This window comes from Sciurus vulgaris, assembly GCF_902686455.1.
Source record: "Sciurus vulgaris genome assembly, chromosome: 9".
Classification (NCBI taxonomy): domain Eukaryota; kingdom Metazoa; phylum Chordata; class Mammalia; order Rodentia; family Sciuridae; genus Sciurus; species Sciurus vulgaris.
This window is the reverse complement of record NC_136469.1, coordinates 103,456,731-103,475,647: the sequence shown is the minus strand read 5'-3', so window position 1 is coordinate 103,475,647 and position 18,917 is coordinate 103,456,731. Positions and strand designations below refer to the sequence as shown.

The window sequence follows — 18,917 nt, the reverse complement described above, 5'->3', positions numbered from 1 at the left end:
AAGCAAGAAGCAAACACCCAGGAGCACTACTGTCAGAGAAGCCACGCCCAGAAAATGCATGCAGAGGATGAACTGGCTCACTGTGAAAATGTCACCCAGTAAGAGGGAAGTGGCACAGGAGAGGTGAGTAGCAATCTCGACAAGCAGTTGGGGGAGGGGGAAACATAAAATAACAAGTCTGGCAGAGCCCTGCTTTCATGACCTAGCAGAAAACATAGATGTTTATAAATAACTATACTTAATGAGTATTTAAGTTCAGTTACGATAAGCTATGAAGACTGACCAAGGCAATAGTTAGATAAAATAGAGGTGTGGGAATGAGTAGCTTTTTAAAACTGTCTTTTAAACTTTTGTAAAAATGTTCAAAGAATGTGTTGTTAGAAGTTTAACATTCTGACTTCTCTTTTTTGAATATAATAAATACTAACTCAAATTCAAAATCTAAGAACAAATATATTTATACAAAAAAGGAGGAACTACTGACCAATGAAGTACAAGTAATACTGCTATGTTAATCTAAAAAATGGACCAACCCGGCCATTATGCTGGAGTCAGAATGCATGAGAATTGGTTCAATATCATGGTTACCTCGGGAATAGTTCTTAAGCTTAGCTCAGTGTGCCAAGTGATGAGAGGAGAAAAGCAGCCCTGGAACCCAGAGGCTGGCGTGTTATCTATCAGCTGAGCCTTGAAGTTCTCCTACTGAACATAAATTTTATCTCCCAGGCAAGGTCACTGTGTGACCGTGATGAAATGAGACAAACAGAAAAGACCTGTTCACATCTTGTCTAAGTACAGACAAAAAACAAAGTCACAGTGCAAAGCACAAGACAAACATTCCCTTTTAGCACTAACAGGAGCGACTGCTGCTCTTGACCAAATACAGCTTAAACTTCAGTTCATTCCTCCCACTACCTGAATATGATCCATTAAGAAATCCCATCATAAAATTACCCAACTTTCTGAGAAAATCCAAATCTAGTGCAAACTAGCTTCCTTGAATGCTTCCCAAACCACTCAACATGAGTTCAAATCCTACAGCCAGGCCTTTTCAGCACCCATGATTCCCCATGGCATGTGCTCTAATTTCAACAAATGATAAACCCAACTTTGTTCAATCCCTGTGTGCTTCATTGCCAGCAGAACATACATGTTATTTAATTCTTAAACAGCTATTTCTTGAAACAGATGCTTTTTAAAAATCCATTTTACAAATGAGGAAATAGAGGCATGGAGCTCTTAAGTAACATTTCCAAGGTCACACAGCTGGAAGACGGCAGAGCCAGAACCAGATTCCAGGCTTAACCCAAAATGATTCCCTGATGATGCTCCAGGTAATTATCCAGAATTGTTAGTAGGCCAGTCTTTCATTTTAACAAAGAGAAAGGCAGTTTTTCTATACCTCTGTTTCTTCTATCTTACCTGTTATTTGGTCTTGCTGCTAAACAATGAGTTCTTTAAGAAATTGCCATGTTGGCTCTACAGGTTAAATCAGGCTAACACTGCAGTTTACTGTCAAGGTCAGCATAAGCTTTATTTATTAATGATCATGTCCACTCACATGCTCAACATCCTTAAGGTTAGAACTGAAGTTTCAGCATGAAATATATATCTTTTCTCCCTTTATTGGCCTTAATCTCTTGAAGTTTCCTCATGATTCATTAATTTGATAGATAATTACTATGAACCAGATCATCTCTCCCTATTTTTGTCATGCAGAACCCCTCAGTTTTTAACACATCTTTACACCTCTGCTTTCTCACGTGTTAAGTTTCAGTTGGCAACTTTTTCTCCCAATGCAAAATGTTCTGCTTCTTTGTAGTCCTACCATGTCCTGTGTGTTCCCTCACCAAATCAACTCAAAGGATGGACCCCCCTAGGACAATTCAAGTGTCTCCAATTTCATTAGTAACACATTTCCAGAAATGATTCAAGAAATCTATGTTGATCATTTATTTAATAAATGGTTCATTAGCCATAATTGTGTACTATTAGTTTTCAGATTATTTCCCTAAAATCTATTGTGGATTAAAACATAAATAACTGAATTTCTTTTTGCTCATCTAAGCACAGACATTCAACAGGTCTTTAGGTTATGTAGTATCTATTATCTCTTGAAGCAAACTATATTTTTTCATAGTCTTTGTTTGCTATCCCAGACTACCGACTATACTTGATTCAGGGATACAATGTAATAACAGCCTTCTTGAAAACAGAAGGAAAATAAATACTATTAACAAAAACAAAACAATTCACAATGGAGTGATTACTTAGGGGAAGCAAACTGAAGAGAATGGAAACCAGCCAATACTCTTTTGAATTAGGAATTGATTTAAAAAAAAAAAAAAATCATTAAAACCAGTCTTTAAACCTAAAACGTAGTTGTTGGGAATGACAGAAATAAAGTCATACAGCTACAATTATGTTTGAAATAACTGAGAGGCAAGTTGTCTACGTCAATGTAACAGACCCTCCAGTTAAAAGGTAGATTTTTAAAACTGAGCTGTATTCCTTTATTGTTTCAGGAAAGGTAATTAGCTAATCAACTATTTAAAAACTATTAAAATTGGTAACAAAGAAAACATGCTTAAAGTGGCACTAAAATATCAATAATAATCCAGGCACAGTGGTGTATGTCTGTAATCCCAGCAATTTGGGAGGATGAAGCAGGAGGATCACAAATTCCAGGCCAGCCTTAGTGAAACCCTATCTCAAAATGAAGAGAGCTGGGGATGTAGCTCAGTGGAAGAGCACCCCTGGGATCAATCACTGTACCAAGGGATGGGGTGGGGGTATGAATGTCAGACTTCAGTAATCCTACGCATCAAAAGGCTAAATTCTTCACTGATAGCTGATTCTTCAGGAAGAGAATTACAAAAAATGATATTTTTCTGAGAGTGCTCCCAACACCCAAAAGAAAAAAAAGAACATTCATAAAAGTATTTGAAACTGTGATTTTAAAGCATATTTTAATCAAAAATATATATGAAGAGCCAGGCACGGTGGCACATACCTATAATCCCAAGTCTATGGAGAGTTGTTTTACTACACAGCTGAGCAATGACACCTAGAGTATGTCGGGAGGCTGAGGCAGGAGGATCTCCAGTTCAAAGCCAGCCTCAGCAACAGCGAAGCACTAAGCAACTTAGTGAGACCCTGTCTCTAAATAAAATACAAAATAAGGCTGGGGATGTGGCTTAGTGGTCAAGTGCCCTGAGTTCAATCCCTGGTACTCCCCTTAAATATGTATGTATCTCTAAAGTTGTTGTTTTTAAGATGGTAAAATTTCAAACTGCACAACAAGAAGTTCTTAAATGGAAGATTCTGGTCAAAGGCATTTGGTCAGTAAAAACAATTTTAGATATTGTAACATACACTATCGTTTACCACATTTCATATTTATATGACACAATTTTACTCTCGGAGAATATTTTACCCAGTCATGGCCAAAAACCATGATGTCATTATTGCTGAGGACAACAATTAAAAGTAGGGCCTTTCCTGTCATTTCTCAGGCACCTGCTTGTCAATTACCCTCAACTGGCAGCCTGCTAGACAGCCAGCTCCCTTCAGCTTCAGTTCTCTGTGCCAACATTTCAGTTCATTGTATCAGTCAGTCACTATTTCCTTCCATCACACTTCCAAATTGTTATAACTTTACAGAATTTCCCCCAAAATAACCTGTTTGGGAGAATGGCAAAGTAGGATTGAACAATTCTATCCTGACATCAAATATTGTGTTTTTATATTGCTGCTTATTTTTAAGAGGTTACTTTCTATCCACATGGATGCAAAACTAGAATGACAAGTCTGTGGAGAGCTATTTTACTACACAGCTAAGCAATGATGCCCAGAGTACCCTTCGTTATCCCTAAGCCCTTATTACATAAGGTATACTATGTGGAACTTAAGTGCATAGATTTATACATAAAGTAGGTTTCATTGAAATTAATGTTATGACACATTACACTTAGTTTACACTTTAAAAATCAACAGTAAAGAGATACAGGATATAGTTATCATTATTCACTTGATTGGAAAATTCAGTAAGAACACTCCCCACCCCACCTCCCCTCCCACCAATCAGTATTTCTAGTGCTTTTAAATCAAAATGTTAATGAAATGTAAATTTTTTAGCATAAAATTCATGAATGTTTATCCTTTGGCTGCATTGTCAGGCCTTGTAGGAGCCCTTTAAAAAAAAAAAAAAATTATTACTACCCAGTCTCTCATTGCCCTTTTCCTTTCCAACTTATCACCATCAAAGAAAATGCATTTGATAACTGTAATTAGTATGGGGGCAGTAAAACATAAAATAATTTTAATTTAGAAAACAACACACCTCTTGCATTTCTTGTAATGAAATCAAGTTTCTGTGTTCCAAGCTATTCATCATGAAAAGAATGTGTTTAATCTGATGTAAAGTTGGCTACCCCACAGTCTAGTCAAGCTGTAGAGTATTTAACTCTGGGTCTGGTAGGCTGCCAGCCATTCTAAATGTTTTCACACGATGAGTAATAAATAATTAAATGTCTAAGTCGCAGTTCTCAGATCGGGGGCAGTAGAGAGAACTAACATTACATCACTTACAGAGAAGACAAGCTATGTTTTAAGGGGTGGGGCCCACAATGTGCCTTTGGGTGCTGTGGGTACAAGCAATGCTGAGTCGGAATCAATTCTGATGAGGCTTCTTCATGTGGATTTCAAGTACTCACTTTAATGATTTTTATCACTACCTTTTGGAAAAGGAAGATTCTGTGTATAGTATTTACTGCAAGAAGACCCCTTGTTTGTGATATGCCTAAGGTCATAAGACTGAAGTTTTTATTCTGCACTGTCACTAACAACCTGTGACTTAAAGTGACAGACCTCCTAGGTTTAATGTCCTTTCCATCCTTCTGTTTCTCTTATTTCCGCCTTTTTCCCCCTTCTCTTTCCTTTCTGTTTTTTGTTTGTTTGGTTGGTTTATTTGTTTCAGTCCATTTGGTTCTCATGCACATCCCTGCTTGACACCTCTGGGGTTTCTTCCAGATGAGAGTCCACATTATTATTTTTTTAGATGAAAGGGGACTATGGTTAAATGAAGAACCAGTGCTAACAGAAAGAGAAAAGAATACATTCCCACACATAATTTCTCTTTCTTGGCACAGTCTAATTATTGATGGCTTAACTATGTAGTGCTTTTATTTATGGATGACCTAACTCATTTTTGCTCCAGGTAGTATGCTGTAGTTTGGATCTTAAATGTCCCTATTTGTTAAAGGATTGTTCTTCAAAATGGTGCTGCTGGAAGGCAGTGGGGCATTCAAGAGGTGGGGCCTAGTTGGAGAAAGTTAGATCATTTGTGGGTGTGCCCTCAAAGGGGATTGTGGGACCCTGGTCTCTTTTCTCTCTCCACATTTCAACCTTGAGGTGGGCAGCTTTACTCCATCATATGCACCCTACCATGATGAGTTTCTCTGACACAGGTCCATAGCAACAGGGCTATAACTAATCATGGACTGAAACCTCCAAAACTATAAAATAAACCTTTTCTTAGTTATCTTAGGCATTTGTTATAGTGGAACAAAGGTAACACATATTGAATAGAAAAAAAACACTGGTCAATCAAGGCAGAGTGGTTGATCTTATTGTTACATTCTACTACAAAATCACCATCCAGCTGGGCTGGAGGTGTAACTTAGTGGTAAAGTGCCTGACTAGCACATGTAAAGCCTTGGGTTCTATTCCAAAAACTGTAATAAACAAATAAATAAATAATTTAAAATTATCATCTATCAGGCTCTAAGTATTTTACTACCATAAGACTAAAACGCTGGCTTTGCAGAGCCCATAAACCTAAGAATGCCTCTGGTAAGTTCTCCATATTTTAGGAAAATAATGAGTTTTTGTTACATGTGTGACATTTAGAACAAAATCACACTGCTTATGTTTTATGTTCGTGAGCAGGTATACCTACCTCTCTGCAGGCCAGGTTTTCCCAATGTAAGAATGTTAAACCTTAGCATAATTTAAAAGTCAGTTCAATCCATTAATTCCAACTTCTAGAAAAAGCTATTACTATAGGAAAAATAATGTCTTATTTATAATTTTACCAATAATTCTTAGCTGTTTTTCAATTCTTAGAATTCTTAACTTTAATATTATAAAACAGAAGAGTGTACCACTAATATAGAAACCACTGACAAATACAGCCAGAACTACTATAAATTTTTCTGTTATTCCAAAATTCAGGCTTCAGGTTGGAGTTACTTTTGTGCGAGTGCATTGTAGTCATACATAATAGTGGGGTTTATCTTGACATATTCATAAATGCACATAACATAGTTTTCTTCACTTTAATCCCTAGTGCGATCCATTTGCTCTACTGTGTTGTTCTTCCCTCTATTTTTAATTAGTGTATTACATTTATATGTAAAATTGGAATGCACTGTGATATATTCATAAATGCCCAGAGCATAATTCGGTCAACTCTATTCCCCAGTCTTTCCCCTTTGGTTCTCCTCCTCCCTCCCCTTGGTCCCCTGCTTCTACAAACTGCTCTCATTTCCATTTTCATGAGACCCTCATACACACACACCTCTTTTTTATTCCTTTTTTCTCTCTAGCTTCCACACATGACAGAAAACATTTGATCCTTGACTATGATTCTGGCTTATTGCACTTAGCATGATGTTCCCCAGTTCCAACTATTTATGGAGTTCCTTAATTTTAAAAACTTTAAAAATATTACAGGAAAGAAACCAAGTATTAAATCAAGGTTTTGTGATAAAAGACAAAAATTGTCTCATTTGGTCTGGAAATTGGGATTGTATCCACTTAAAGCACAAAGGCTGACAGTATCTTTTGGAGAAAAAAAAAATCTACTGAAAAGGAAACAGTAAATATGGGAATTAAGGATTTTCTTTTTCAGTTTTTAAGTAGAGTTCATGTTTTCTAGTGATAGCAGAATGTCTACTCCTGGAAAGCAGAATTTATTCATCTTGCCCAGATCATTTGATAATGAAGAACCTACAATTTACACTTTTGTTTTGCTAAATTAGCAAAATGTTTTGATATAAGCAGTTGTTTTTCATCTCCTCAATAACAGGTAACAATTGAGATGCTTCATGATCAACTTTTAATTTCTTCAGACTTCTCTAGCAATTTTTCATGGTTTCTATATAATTTTTTACATTCTCTAATAATTTAAAATATCTAAAACGTCTTCAAGTTGTACAGATGTAGTATTTGTGCTTTGATTTTATTTTTAATTTTTTGGTGGTACTGGAGATTGAACCCAGGGCGCTTCTACCACTGAGCTGTATCCCCAACCCATTTTAAAAATTTTGAGATAGGGCTTCATTAAGTTGCTGAGGTTGACCTTGAACTTTCTACCCTCCCAAGTCACTGGGACCAGAGTGCCTGGCTGTCCTTTGATTTAAAAAATTATGTTTCCACTATGCGGTTTGAACAATGTAAGCCACTAAAGGGATAAGACATAGGAGTCTTTAGCACCTTCATGTACTGCACTGGGTAAAGACTTGGCCTCTCCTATTCAGAGAGACCATTTGGGTTTTATAGTAAGAGAAGTCTTTGTCTTTGTCATCCAGAATGTGAGACAAAGTAAGGAATATGTAACTAAAATCAATTTGATCTATTTAATATCCTCTTCCTAGGAACATGTATGAAGATTTGAAATATGCTAGTCTTCAGAACCAGAACTTGTTCAACTATAGCACATCTTTACAAGAAAACTTAAAGTCAGAAAGTTTTGGAAGCATGTCTTAAGTCACGCTTTAAAAAAAGGACTCAAAAAGAGGAGAGAACCACCTCTTACCTCCTCAGAAGAGTGTCTCACTTTTTAAATGGCCCTATATAGTCAGTGAGGTAATCCATGTGCCAGCCCTGGTTTCAAAAGTGGGTGGTCTTTGCAAAGGGAGGTGCTCACTCACTCTACCTCTGGCCAGAGCCAGTTCCTGCAGCTGGACTGAGGGCAGCCCAACAGACTGCACTCGGCACATTTCTTCATTTCTCACTTGAGTGCCCTTCTTTAGTTCCTTTTCAACTGCCCACTTTATATCGGCTTCATTACACCACCGCTCCATTTGTAATGTAAATTGGGAAACTCGGGGAAGTTTTTCTTTTGGCCTTGTCTACGGAAGAATACCAAGAGGTATTCAAAACGTATTAACACAAATCAATGGCACCAATAAAAGCAAAATCTCCTTAGCAACATAATCTTGATTGCAAAAGGAGAACTGAGAGCATTTAGCAGAACAGTGGCCCACATGGAATACGCATTTGTCTGGAAGAATCCAGCACAAAGCCTAAAAGAGAGATTTTGAAAAAATCCAAAATTAACTCACAGGGAACAGTTACTCTTTTTTTCAAAAGTACACAATTGGCTACATTAAATCTATCGTGTGCTTTTGGCTCAGCAACATTGTATCACACCGCTTTGCAAACTGAAATTACAACACCCTGCATGCTTCACATGAGTTACAGGGTGTTTTTTGTTTGTTTTGTTTTTTGAGTTTTTTTTCCTTGGTTGATTTCTTTAGTAAAGCAAACAAAAAAGTCTCAAGAAATATTCATCTCACACACAATACAAAGAAAATTGAATGGGTATCTAACAATGTATAAGACTATAGGTACAAAGGGTTAGGCTATCTCACACTTTCTCTGATGGATTCTAAGACGGTAACTACTGCAAGCAGCAATGGCATTTTTCCTGGAGTCTCCATTTGTGGAAAAAAAAGAAACAATACACTTCTAAGAATACTCACATTTATGTTAAAATGAAAAATGTGAATAAGAGAATAGAAATACAAAAATAAATAAAATTTCTTTCTGAGTTTTTAAATGTTCCATGTATAACCAATTGTCATTTGTCTTTTAACTAAAGCAATCCAGGTAATGGAGGTAAAAAAAAAAGTCTTTAGTGTCTACTGTAGAGGTGTCTCAGTGAACTGAGTCATAGTTACTCTACCATAGAATTATACCTCCATGTGTATATGTTATATGTGTATATGGAACTATTTTATAAAGGTTCACACTGGAATCTGGGTCAAAATGAAAAAAACTTCTGTGATAAGTCATTGGATACAATGCAACACACAAGCTTTAGTAAATCCTGCTAAATATGTGCATTTACAGTAGTTATTAGAATTATTTCTGCCTCCACCTGAAAGATTAAAAAAAACCTACACAGGATCACTGATAATACTATTTAAAAGTTGTCTTCATTTTAAAATTTAGGGATAACTACAATAAGAACTTGGAGGTCCTTTTTTTCCTATTCTTTTGTTGTTTTTGCTTTTGCAGTACCAGTGATAGAACCCACAAGCTAGGCAGGCACTCTCCTGCTAAGCAACATCCACCCCATTTTCCTAATTCTTTTTTCTAACCTTGATGCAAGTTCATGAACACATAATATGAAACTTTCTTTAAATACACTATACAGTTCCTAAGTTTATGTTCATAAGAATGTCAGTTTAGTTATCTGATACCCAGACATTTGTACTGGTCATGTCTACTAAAGGTTGAGTGTGTTTGTGTGTGTGTGTGTGTGTGTGTGTATACATTCATATAGTCATTTTAACAGACCTTACTAGTTTGGTCAATTTCTTTTAAAGTGAATTTATCCCTAAGTTCCAGCTCCCTTTTCCAATTCCACATAGGTTGGCCTAAGATTTCATTATATTCTTTGGAGACCAAATGCTGTGAATATTTTAGTTTTGAACATGGAATTGTGTTGAAATCACATGTTGCAATAGCATCAGTTAAAAACAACACTTAACTAGAAAAAGCAAGCAAATTTTAAAAATAAAAATAAACTCCTCTAGTTCAAATTAGTTCTCTATTTGTTCACTTAAAAGTCCCAATCAACAAGGGCTTAATTTTATAAGACTAAATATACAACAACCAACAAGGCACCAAGCCACAACTATTAACCCATCTACATTATTCTTCACAAGTACAAAGGCCAACAGATTTTCATCTAACCCCCCCATATTTTTCATTTTAAGTAAAACAGACCATGTTTGTTTTGATTTAATAATTAAAGAAAAAATATAATACACACCTTTGAAATTCAATCATATTTTTGTCAGTATTATTTTCACTTTTTAAAATGTTACTGGACTTAACCTGAATGTTATTAGAATTACCTAAGGCATAGCTTAAAAGGAATCTTACTCTTGGTTCTGCATAACTGATGACCCATCAGAAATTCTGCTTATTTGAAAACTATTCCATGCTCATTTAAGTACATAGGAACAAATTTCTATATTCTTTTATTCAGTAGGTTTTTCTAAACCTTGTCACATTTAAGTTATAAAAGATGAGTAGAAATACACTTCTTTTGTTTTTTAAAGTAGCCTCTTATTGAAGGGTAGGACAGTAGAGGAAAACTACAACAATATTTTTCATTTTTTAAAAATAATATCAAATGTAATCATATATAAGAATGTATAAAAGCATAAAAATTGAGTGTAATTTTGACCAATGCATAAATTTCACCTTTGCAAACCAGTGCAGGATAAAAACGCAGTTATTTCTCTTAGCCAGTAGATGTTAGCAACTTGCCTTCTAACCATGACTACGTTGCTTCTACTGCCACAAATACTAAGCTTCTCAATACTTAACTCTTCTAAAAGGGCACAACTCCAATAGCTTCGAAAAAAGTAAAAAGAAATAGAATTTAAATAACTTTGATAACTTGAGGGAAGACAAATTCCTGTTATGAAGACTTTATAGCAATATAATAGGATCATTTTAACTGCCTAATTAATAGTCTGTTACTAGAGAGGATCTTTATTGCAATATTTTTCTTGGGGAAGTAGAAGACTCTTTCCTTCTAGACTTTAAATGTACATAGAATTTATGTTAAGAGAAAGAACTGAAACTAGTTTTACTAAATCAAGAATCAGTAGAAGATATAATAGGAAGGAACTCTGCAGTTTAAGGATACATTGTGTCTCAATATAGGAAAGTAGACAAAACACTGATCTCCTCCCAAAAGCTGATTGATAATATATGTTTCTTTAAAAAGCAACAATAAAGCAATAAATAGCTTAGTTGCCCAAAATTAAAAGTGTCCTCTGTGTCTAGGTCATTGAAATATTTCTGAGATCAAGAACTACTAAAGCAATTTAGTATTTTTCATAAAGAGGGGAAAAAAAGCAATCTACTCTGAAGTTAGGAGCACCATGGTTATGAAAGCAGAGGGAACATTTTTAAAAAGGTGATTTCAAGTATCTTAAAATGTTTTAAATGTCTAATTAGAAAGGATTTTTTTTCAAGTATTATATTTATATTTTCCTGACTTGTAAACATATATAAGTACATATTTGGAGTACCTAGCCACTTTCATTTTAAATGCAAAAAATGACAGTAACTCAAGTTTATGCTGACTTTGAAAATGAGTCAAAAAAAGCTAATCAATCGTCACTATTAAATAGGTATTTACTTTTCTATAGGTTTTAATAAGTAATAGGAAAATGATTGAAATTATTGCTTCACAAGGTAACACCATGAGTCTTGGGGTGTGGCTCAGCAGTATAATGCTTGCCTAACATGCAGGAGGTCATACGTCTGATTCACCATACAAAGAAAGAAAGAAAGCACAATGAGATAGTCATAGCATCTTTTTGTTTTTGAAAATGAAAATAAAAGTAAAGAGACCAAGTAATTTGATGATCTTGTAGAACATCAGAAATGAAAGCAAGATCAGGATCGGTATCCTGATTTTATTTTTAACATTAAGATGATTATTGTTTCAATTTGTAATCTTGGGGGAAGATATTGATCCCTATTATAGAATGAAATAAACAGAATTATGGTTAATAATATATACAATATTTAGGCTCTTCTTAAATTGCTATCTAAAAATCTTTGTTAAGTGTGCAGAACAAGGTAACTTAAGATTTAAAGACATACTTCAAAACTTATATAACATGAAGTTGGCTGTATCAATAAAAGAAAGTTGATTTCATTTTTAAAAGGCTTAAATTTTTAAACACAAACTACAGAGGGATGATTAATGGTTTGGTTTAGGACTGGCCTATTCTTTCCTCACCAAACCCAGACATAAATTAATTCCTTCAAAAACTGGTTTGAGAAGCAGTCTCTGGTCCATCCTATTCCCTTCTCTTTCTCCCCTCCCCCACCCTGAGTCTGAACAGATAGGATCTACTGAGAAGAAAAACACCAACTGTACCAATTAAGAAACTCCCTTTTTAAAAAATTCAAGTATCATTTCTGCAGAATTGAGGGTGTGAGCCATTCTCATACCTTAATGTAACTTACTTTAACTGGTCTTCTAAACACATAGCTAAGAATGCAAAAGAAATAACTTACTCACTAGGAGCTTTGTGTAAGAAAGATAAAAAGGCAATTCTGAGCTATGTCCAGGTGCTTCAGAAGGACAGAAGGAAAGAGGGTCCAGGATGAGATGCTGAAGTTTGGTCAAAGACAGTTTCAAACATGTTGTAGTTTTTCATTTAGTACTACTGACCAAGAGCAAGTTAAAGCAAATATTCACAGTGAAACATCAGGCATGCAGCTAAAGGGTATAACTGTGAGGCCAAACACCATAAAATTTGAAGTAGTCTGAATACATCATAATGTTATATAAAGGTAGTAGTCTGAACTCATGCATCTATAGGTCCAACTGTACATAGTACTACTTAAAATCATTTTGCAACCAATGACTGGAATGGAAGGTTATCAAAGTCGTACATGGCTGGCCTGTGTCTACTAATATAGAAGTTCTCTGTAAATAACACTGAAAAGGCAACCATGGGGAAAGGTGTGACTCTTCCTGATTTGAAAGTACTTAATACAAAACTAGTTTTCCTAATAAGAAAAAGATATAATTGTTTATGATTATTTAAGGTTTTATTAAATGTATTTTTTGGATTTTAGGCTTAAATTACATGTTTATATTTTAAATGATGAAATCTGGTCATTAAAGAGTCTTAATTAAGCATCTGATGATGATTTTAGATAGGTAAGGTGACTCCTTACCCATTTACCCACCTCAGAGCTCAAAGTGTCACATCAGAAGCTAAAAGTGCCATATCAGTTTACATCACCTATTTTAACCCGGATACCCAATGTCACTTACTAAAATACAACAACATTTGCAAAGTACCTTGTTTGAGAAACAATGTTGCTGCACAGGAATAGTGACTATCTATAAAATGCCAGTGAGGTACTTTAAAAGACCCTAAGTTGTTCACTTAACCTATATAAAATCTTTACACTGGATTTTCTATCAGTATCCTTATCTTGGCCAGTTTAGAAAGTACCTTTGATTCATGTCTCACAAACTTTAAATCAGAAAATAGGAGCTGAAGAAAAATCACCATTTTAAATATTTTCTTGGACTAGTGTTCATATAACATGGGCAACTTTGACATTTCTAATTAACAATAACATGGGCACTTAAACTCATGATTCAAGAAATGATAATATATTGGAGGAGCCTTACAAAAATCCAAGCATGAAATTCTAACAGCTCAAGGTGTTAAGTGGCTTATGGTAATACAATATATTAAGCACTCATGGTTCTTTTCTACATCCACATTGGAAATGTAAGTGCACATTTCCAGGGAATCTTTAAAGCAACTGACTATCCTCTCTCTAAAACTGGAAAAGCTTTTTGAAATTCTATTTAATATCTTTCATCAACTATGAAAATTATCTTACATTAAAATATTCTTATAAGAATATAATTTTGAAAAACTACTATTGACAGAAGACTAATAGTGGGAAAAATATTTCTAAGTAAGTTCTTTTTATAAAGCTGATCACTACAGCACACTATATGGATTTACAGTATTTTGCAGGGAACACTGTGTTGCACAGTCTACACAGTCATTACATTTTTCTGCTCTTTCTGAACTCTGAGGCAGATTTAGTATTATAGGAGATACAGTATTTTTCACACTGAAACCAGACAAATACTGGAGTTTTTGAATAAAGTTACTTTTAATTGCACTACTTTAAAGTGGCAGGACACACTTTAGACACAAGTTAAATAAAAGTGGAAGTATTTGAATTCTTTGTATTTAGACTCTTCACAGGAAAAGTAGTCTATAAATTCAAGTTGTTAAATTATTTGGGGGTCAATGGAAACAGATCATTCTCTGATAAAAAAAAAAATTAATCCTAGCTTTTAAGATAGTTCCTAATGTCCAATATAGTATATAGGATGTAAGATACTGGCATTTTACTATTCAAATTTATATAGAAGTACAGTACTCTGGAGAAGTACAAAGAAAAGCTTTTTTAAAAAAATACAGGTATATAAATTAATGAAACTGGTATTTAAAAGATTTAATACAAGAAAAAAAAGGTATTGTATAGTGGTACCAATTCTTAATACAAATTATTAAGCATAGTTTATATAATTTCAAAAGTTATTCACATTATTGCTCGATACCACAGTTGTATGGAACAAACTCTTGACACACATTAAAACTTGTATGATTTCAGGCTTAGAAAAACAAAAATTTACACATAGGCCATTTAGAGATCTAAAAAGTTTTTAAATGCATGGAAGTTATCTATAACCAAAAAGAAAAAAAGTATGTATGTATGTATATATTTTAAAATAATAAACTAATATGATTCAAGCTTATATGTCACACTCCCTCTCAATCAAAAAAGTACACATAACTGACTGAAAGTAAATGTACAGATAAAAACAGTACTAAATATGTCCTCCATTTCTTAGTAATAACCGTTCTAAATACCAGTGGGGTATTAAACAACAGCTTACTTTCAATCTAGAACTTTGTTTTCTTTTCCAAACTCTTCCATTCTAAAACTATATTGGGAGGAATACTTTTTTCTTAGAAATTTTTAAAAGGAGTACTGCCATAGTTTTGTTCATAAGATATGATGAACAATAAAAATAACCCAAGTAAGGCCATTATTAATATCATCTTGATCAAAAATATACGCAGATTATGATGCTACTGTATTTTGTGATCCTGAGCTCTAGTAACCATTAGATGCATGCATACCATTCATTTATTTGCTATTCTAATAAAAATAATTTAATTCTGCCTTCCTCCCTTTGAAGACAGAAATATTTTCAAAACTTTTTGATAGGTCTTCATAATGTTAACAGATACATCTGCTGTAAAAAGAACATTAGGTATTATATGACAAAGGGTATGTTACATTCCAAAAGGCTATTAAAGAAAACTTATTATTTTAAAGTAATTTCTAAGTTAAATTTAAAAAGGAAGAAAAAAATAATACAAAGAGTGTGCTTGCTAGAATAGATAAGTAGCGCCTTACAGAGGTGTTTTTCTATGTTAAGGAATTAATAAATAAAGGATAGTGTGTACCTTGGTGATAAAATAAAAAAGGCTGGCCACTTTGTATGCTAAGTTCAAATGTATTTTTTTGAGAATACAAAAAAGTAATCCTTGAAAATCAGAATACATAACAGAAGAAAGCACAATAACTTAAGTATTAAACATCTGTATGAAATAACTTGCAAAGTTTGACAAATATGCACACACAGAACATGCGGTTATTTGAAAAAACAACAAAACAATAACAAACAACAACAAAAAAAACACCACACAATTCTGTAGAACCAATGTTATGTCACCACCAGGAGAGCACCAAGCAAGGCACCATTGGAAAGACAACATACTTGGAAAGTCTCTATAAATAAAGTAAATGCTAATCTGGTCGAAAAATCGGTGTCTTTGGTAAAAATTCTATGAGGATGACCTGTAAAAGGAGAAGAGAAAGTTTTAAAAAGATTTAAACAGATTTTTATCCTAAAACTTCACTTTTATCACTTAAAGTTTTTTTGAAAATCCATTCATATATCAAAGCTACAACTTAAAAAAAAATTACAAGTTTTATTAAAACAGACATTTATTTGACACCCCAGGACCTCATCATTGATAATTTTTCTTTTCATTTCTGAATCTTTGTGTGAAATCCTGAGTTCTATGAAGAAGGAGACAAGTAAGTAAAATGCACAAAGTCTGAGAAGGTAAGTGGAGGTGGGTGATATAGACAGTGCACCTGATACACTGGAGGAACGCACACACTGGCATGCATGTAAATGAATCAGAACTGCAGATGAAGCATTTTAGTTCTACTTAATTCCAACAATTTAGGAGGTATTATCACCGCTGTTTTACAGATGAGAAAACTGATAATCTCAGAAGTTGTAACGTTATGGACTGTGAAGTCACTATCTGAACAAGAAGTTTGTTTAACTCCAAAGCCTTGTCCTTCCTATTGTATTATATGCCTATAGCTGACCCAGTATTTTCCTTCAGGCTTCTTCCCTTTTTCAACCCAATTCCATAGGTCTTCTTTAAGTTCTAGTTGCTCTCATTGTACCATACATAACATGTGATCTCTAGATAAAGGATATTGGTCTTTTCTACCTCTTTCTTTAAAAGACTTTTTCTTCTTGGGTTAGCAAAATTATTTAAAATTTGTTCCAAAGGAACTTTTAATAGGAAACTAAAAGAAAACAGAAACAAAACACAGTGATACATAAATACACAAGTTGAGCACAGCAAATTTTTATTCTGATCTTGAGCCATCTTAAATTCCAATCTAACTCTTTCCCCTGTTCCATCTCTATATGGACTAGATGCTGACTGAAAAAGCATTTAATCTGAACAATTTCCAAGTTTGGTGAGTTCCTCAATTGTTTTTTTCAGAAATTGTATTTTGATATGATCTCAAGATCTGAACACACTTCCATTTGGGCCAGGAGCTTTGTATTCCCTTGCGTTCTACTGGCTTCTTTTCCAGATTCTCCCTAAATTGCCCAAGCTGGACTCAAACTTGGGATCCTCCTGCCTCAGCTTTCTGAGTAGCTGGGATTATAGCTGACTGAATCACACCCAACTGAATTATTATTAGTTTTAAAAGCTTATCCTACAAACTCTTTTCCTTCACCAACCACTCACAGAAATTGGCTTGTTTTTCTAAATCATATCCCTTTATTGTATCTGAATAAAGAAAAATTAGTATAAAATTGGCATTTTTTTTCTAGATTATCTCCAAAATACAATCAGGAAGAATTATTTTCCTTTAACTAATAAATGGCTTTTCCATAAGTTATATAGAAAAGCTGAGGGAAGGAAGGTTCACATGAAAAAAAGGCTTGAACTCCTTAGATTAGGAGGCACTCTCTTCTTACTAGAGTACATGCTATTCTGACTTTTAAAAATTACCCTTAGGGACTTTTGGAAGTTACGTTATTTCCACTTTTAGCTATCAAAAATATAGACACTCTGGGAATATCTAGAAAAATCACATTCTTTGTTAGCAATTTTTAAATGTTTTTTGTTGTTGTTGTATTACTCTTCTAAATATCTTCAATGGTGTGAAAAATAATATAATGGTTTCAGAAATGCTTAATTATCTAAAAATTCTAGGTAAATTAAAGAAAACTGTTTTACAAACAAGCATAAAATTCAGAATGTTTTAGAAGGCTATTAAATTATTTTATTTTGGGTAAATAAAAGAATGTCATAAAAATAAAGAGACATTCATATAGCCCTATTTGGATATTACAGCATTGGAAATAACTTTTTTTTTTTTTTTTTTCCCTTTTAGTGCCAGGGATAAAGCCAAGGCCTTGAGCATTTTAGATAAGTGCTCTATCACTGAGCTATACTCCCAGCTCAGAAATAACTTAGATAAGTTTTCTTTTCCAAAGTAAAATCAGAAATGCACAAAAAATAATGAATGCCTCCATTTTAAGCTTATTTATTGGGGTTTATAAATGTAGCAAATATTTTTAACAAAACTCCCTTAAATCTCCTAAATATCTATCCCTCCCCCCAAACTGTATACATAAATCCTCTTACTACTTATGATAAAAATATGACTAATATTTTCATAGGTCAACCTTAAAACAAGTTACTCAAATGTGCTTTTCTTATGAATATAAAGAAGTATCAAGTGTCTTTCTCATCATCATAAATTAACATGTTTGATATAATAGATGAAGAAAATCTACATTATTCAGTTCACTGAATAGAGCTAGTTTATGAAAAAAAAAAGACACATAAAAAATATCTTTTATGTTCAAGGCTAAAAATGGGATTTGATGGCATGATAATGAAAGAACCGGAAAATGCTAATAAAGAAAAATGATTTTATGATAATTTCCAACTATTTAAACACTGTTTTAATCAATTTTTTATACACACATACAATCTATGATGGTTATATTGTTTCAAAGAATAGATAAAATTCATCAGAAATGTTATACCAGGTACTTCACAAAGGCTGTGGTTTTAATTTTCAACAATTAACTCTTCCTTAGATCTTTTTTCTTTTAAGGTAATAACCTTTCCATATTTAAAATAAGACACTGAAGTTCAAGGGAGAAAAATAAAAATTCATAATTTCCTATAGTATTTTCAACTTTTCAAAAGGAAAACAATTGTCCAAGTAAATCAAGGCATCAGTAAATTAAAGTTCTAAAATAAATCGTACATACATTCAAAATTAACTATCTTTAAAAGAATAAACACATGATGATTAGCATCTCCTTTCCTGCTTACTTTTAAGATAATTTTCACAAAGCAATATTCTAATAACACTTTGAAAGATTCTCTAAAGGGTACGGAGGTATACTGGCAGTTAAAGTCTATAAAGGCTAAAGGTTTCTTAAGCTCCAATGACTTGGCTGAAAGGTTTTCTTCCATACTTGGAAACTTGATTAGCATTATATAAAAAAGCCATATCTGACTTGCTGCGTAACCAAAGTTGTGGTTATTCTTTATACAGCATTTAAAATTTCACACTCCATCAACACACGTTCAGCCTATTTTATCTTGGCAATTAATTTATTATTTTTCAGAACACAGTGAAGCCTTGTTTTCAAGTCATTCATAACTTTATAAATCAGTCTTGCACATGAA

The 18,917-nt window shown here is 33.6% G+C and overlaps 1 protein-coding gene across 2 annotated transcripts in view; it reads right to left on the bottom strand.

Moving 5' to 3' along the window:
* Positions 1 to 13,953: 13,953 nt before the first annotated feature.
* The window catches only part of CHIC2 (cysteine rich hydrophobic domain 2), a 39,909-nt gene continuing 34,945 nt past the window's right edge, over positions 13,954 to 18,917 (bottom strand). For both annotated transcript variants that reach the window (XM_079153502.1, XM_079153501.1), the window contains exon 6: positions 13,954 to 15,741. In XM_079153502.1, the coding sequence (XP_079009628.1) occupies positions 15,691 to 15,741 (51 nt within the window). In that variant the 3' untranslated portion in view covers positions 13,954 to 15,690. The remainder of the gene's footprint in view (positions 15,742 to 18,917) is intronic.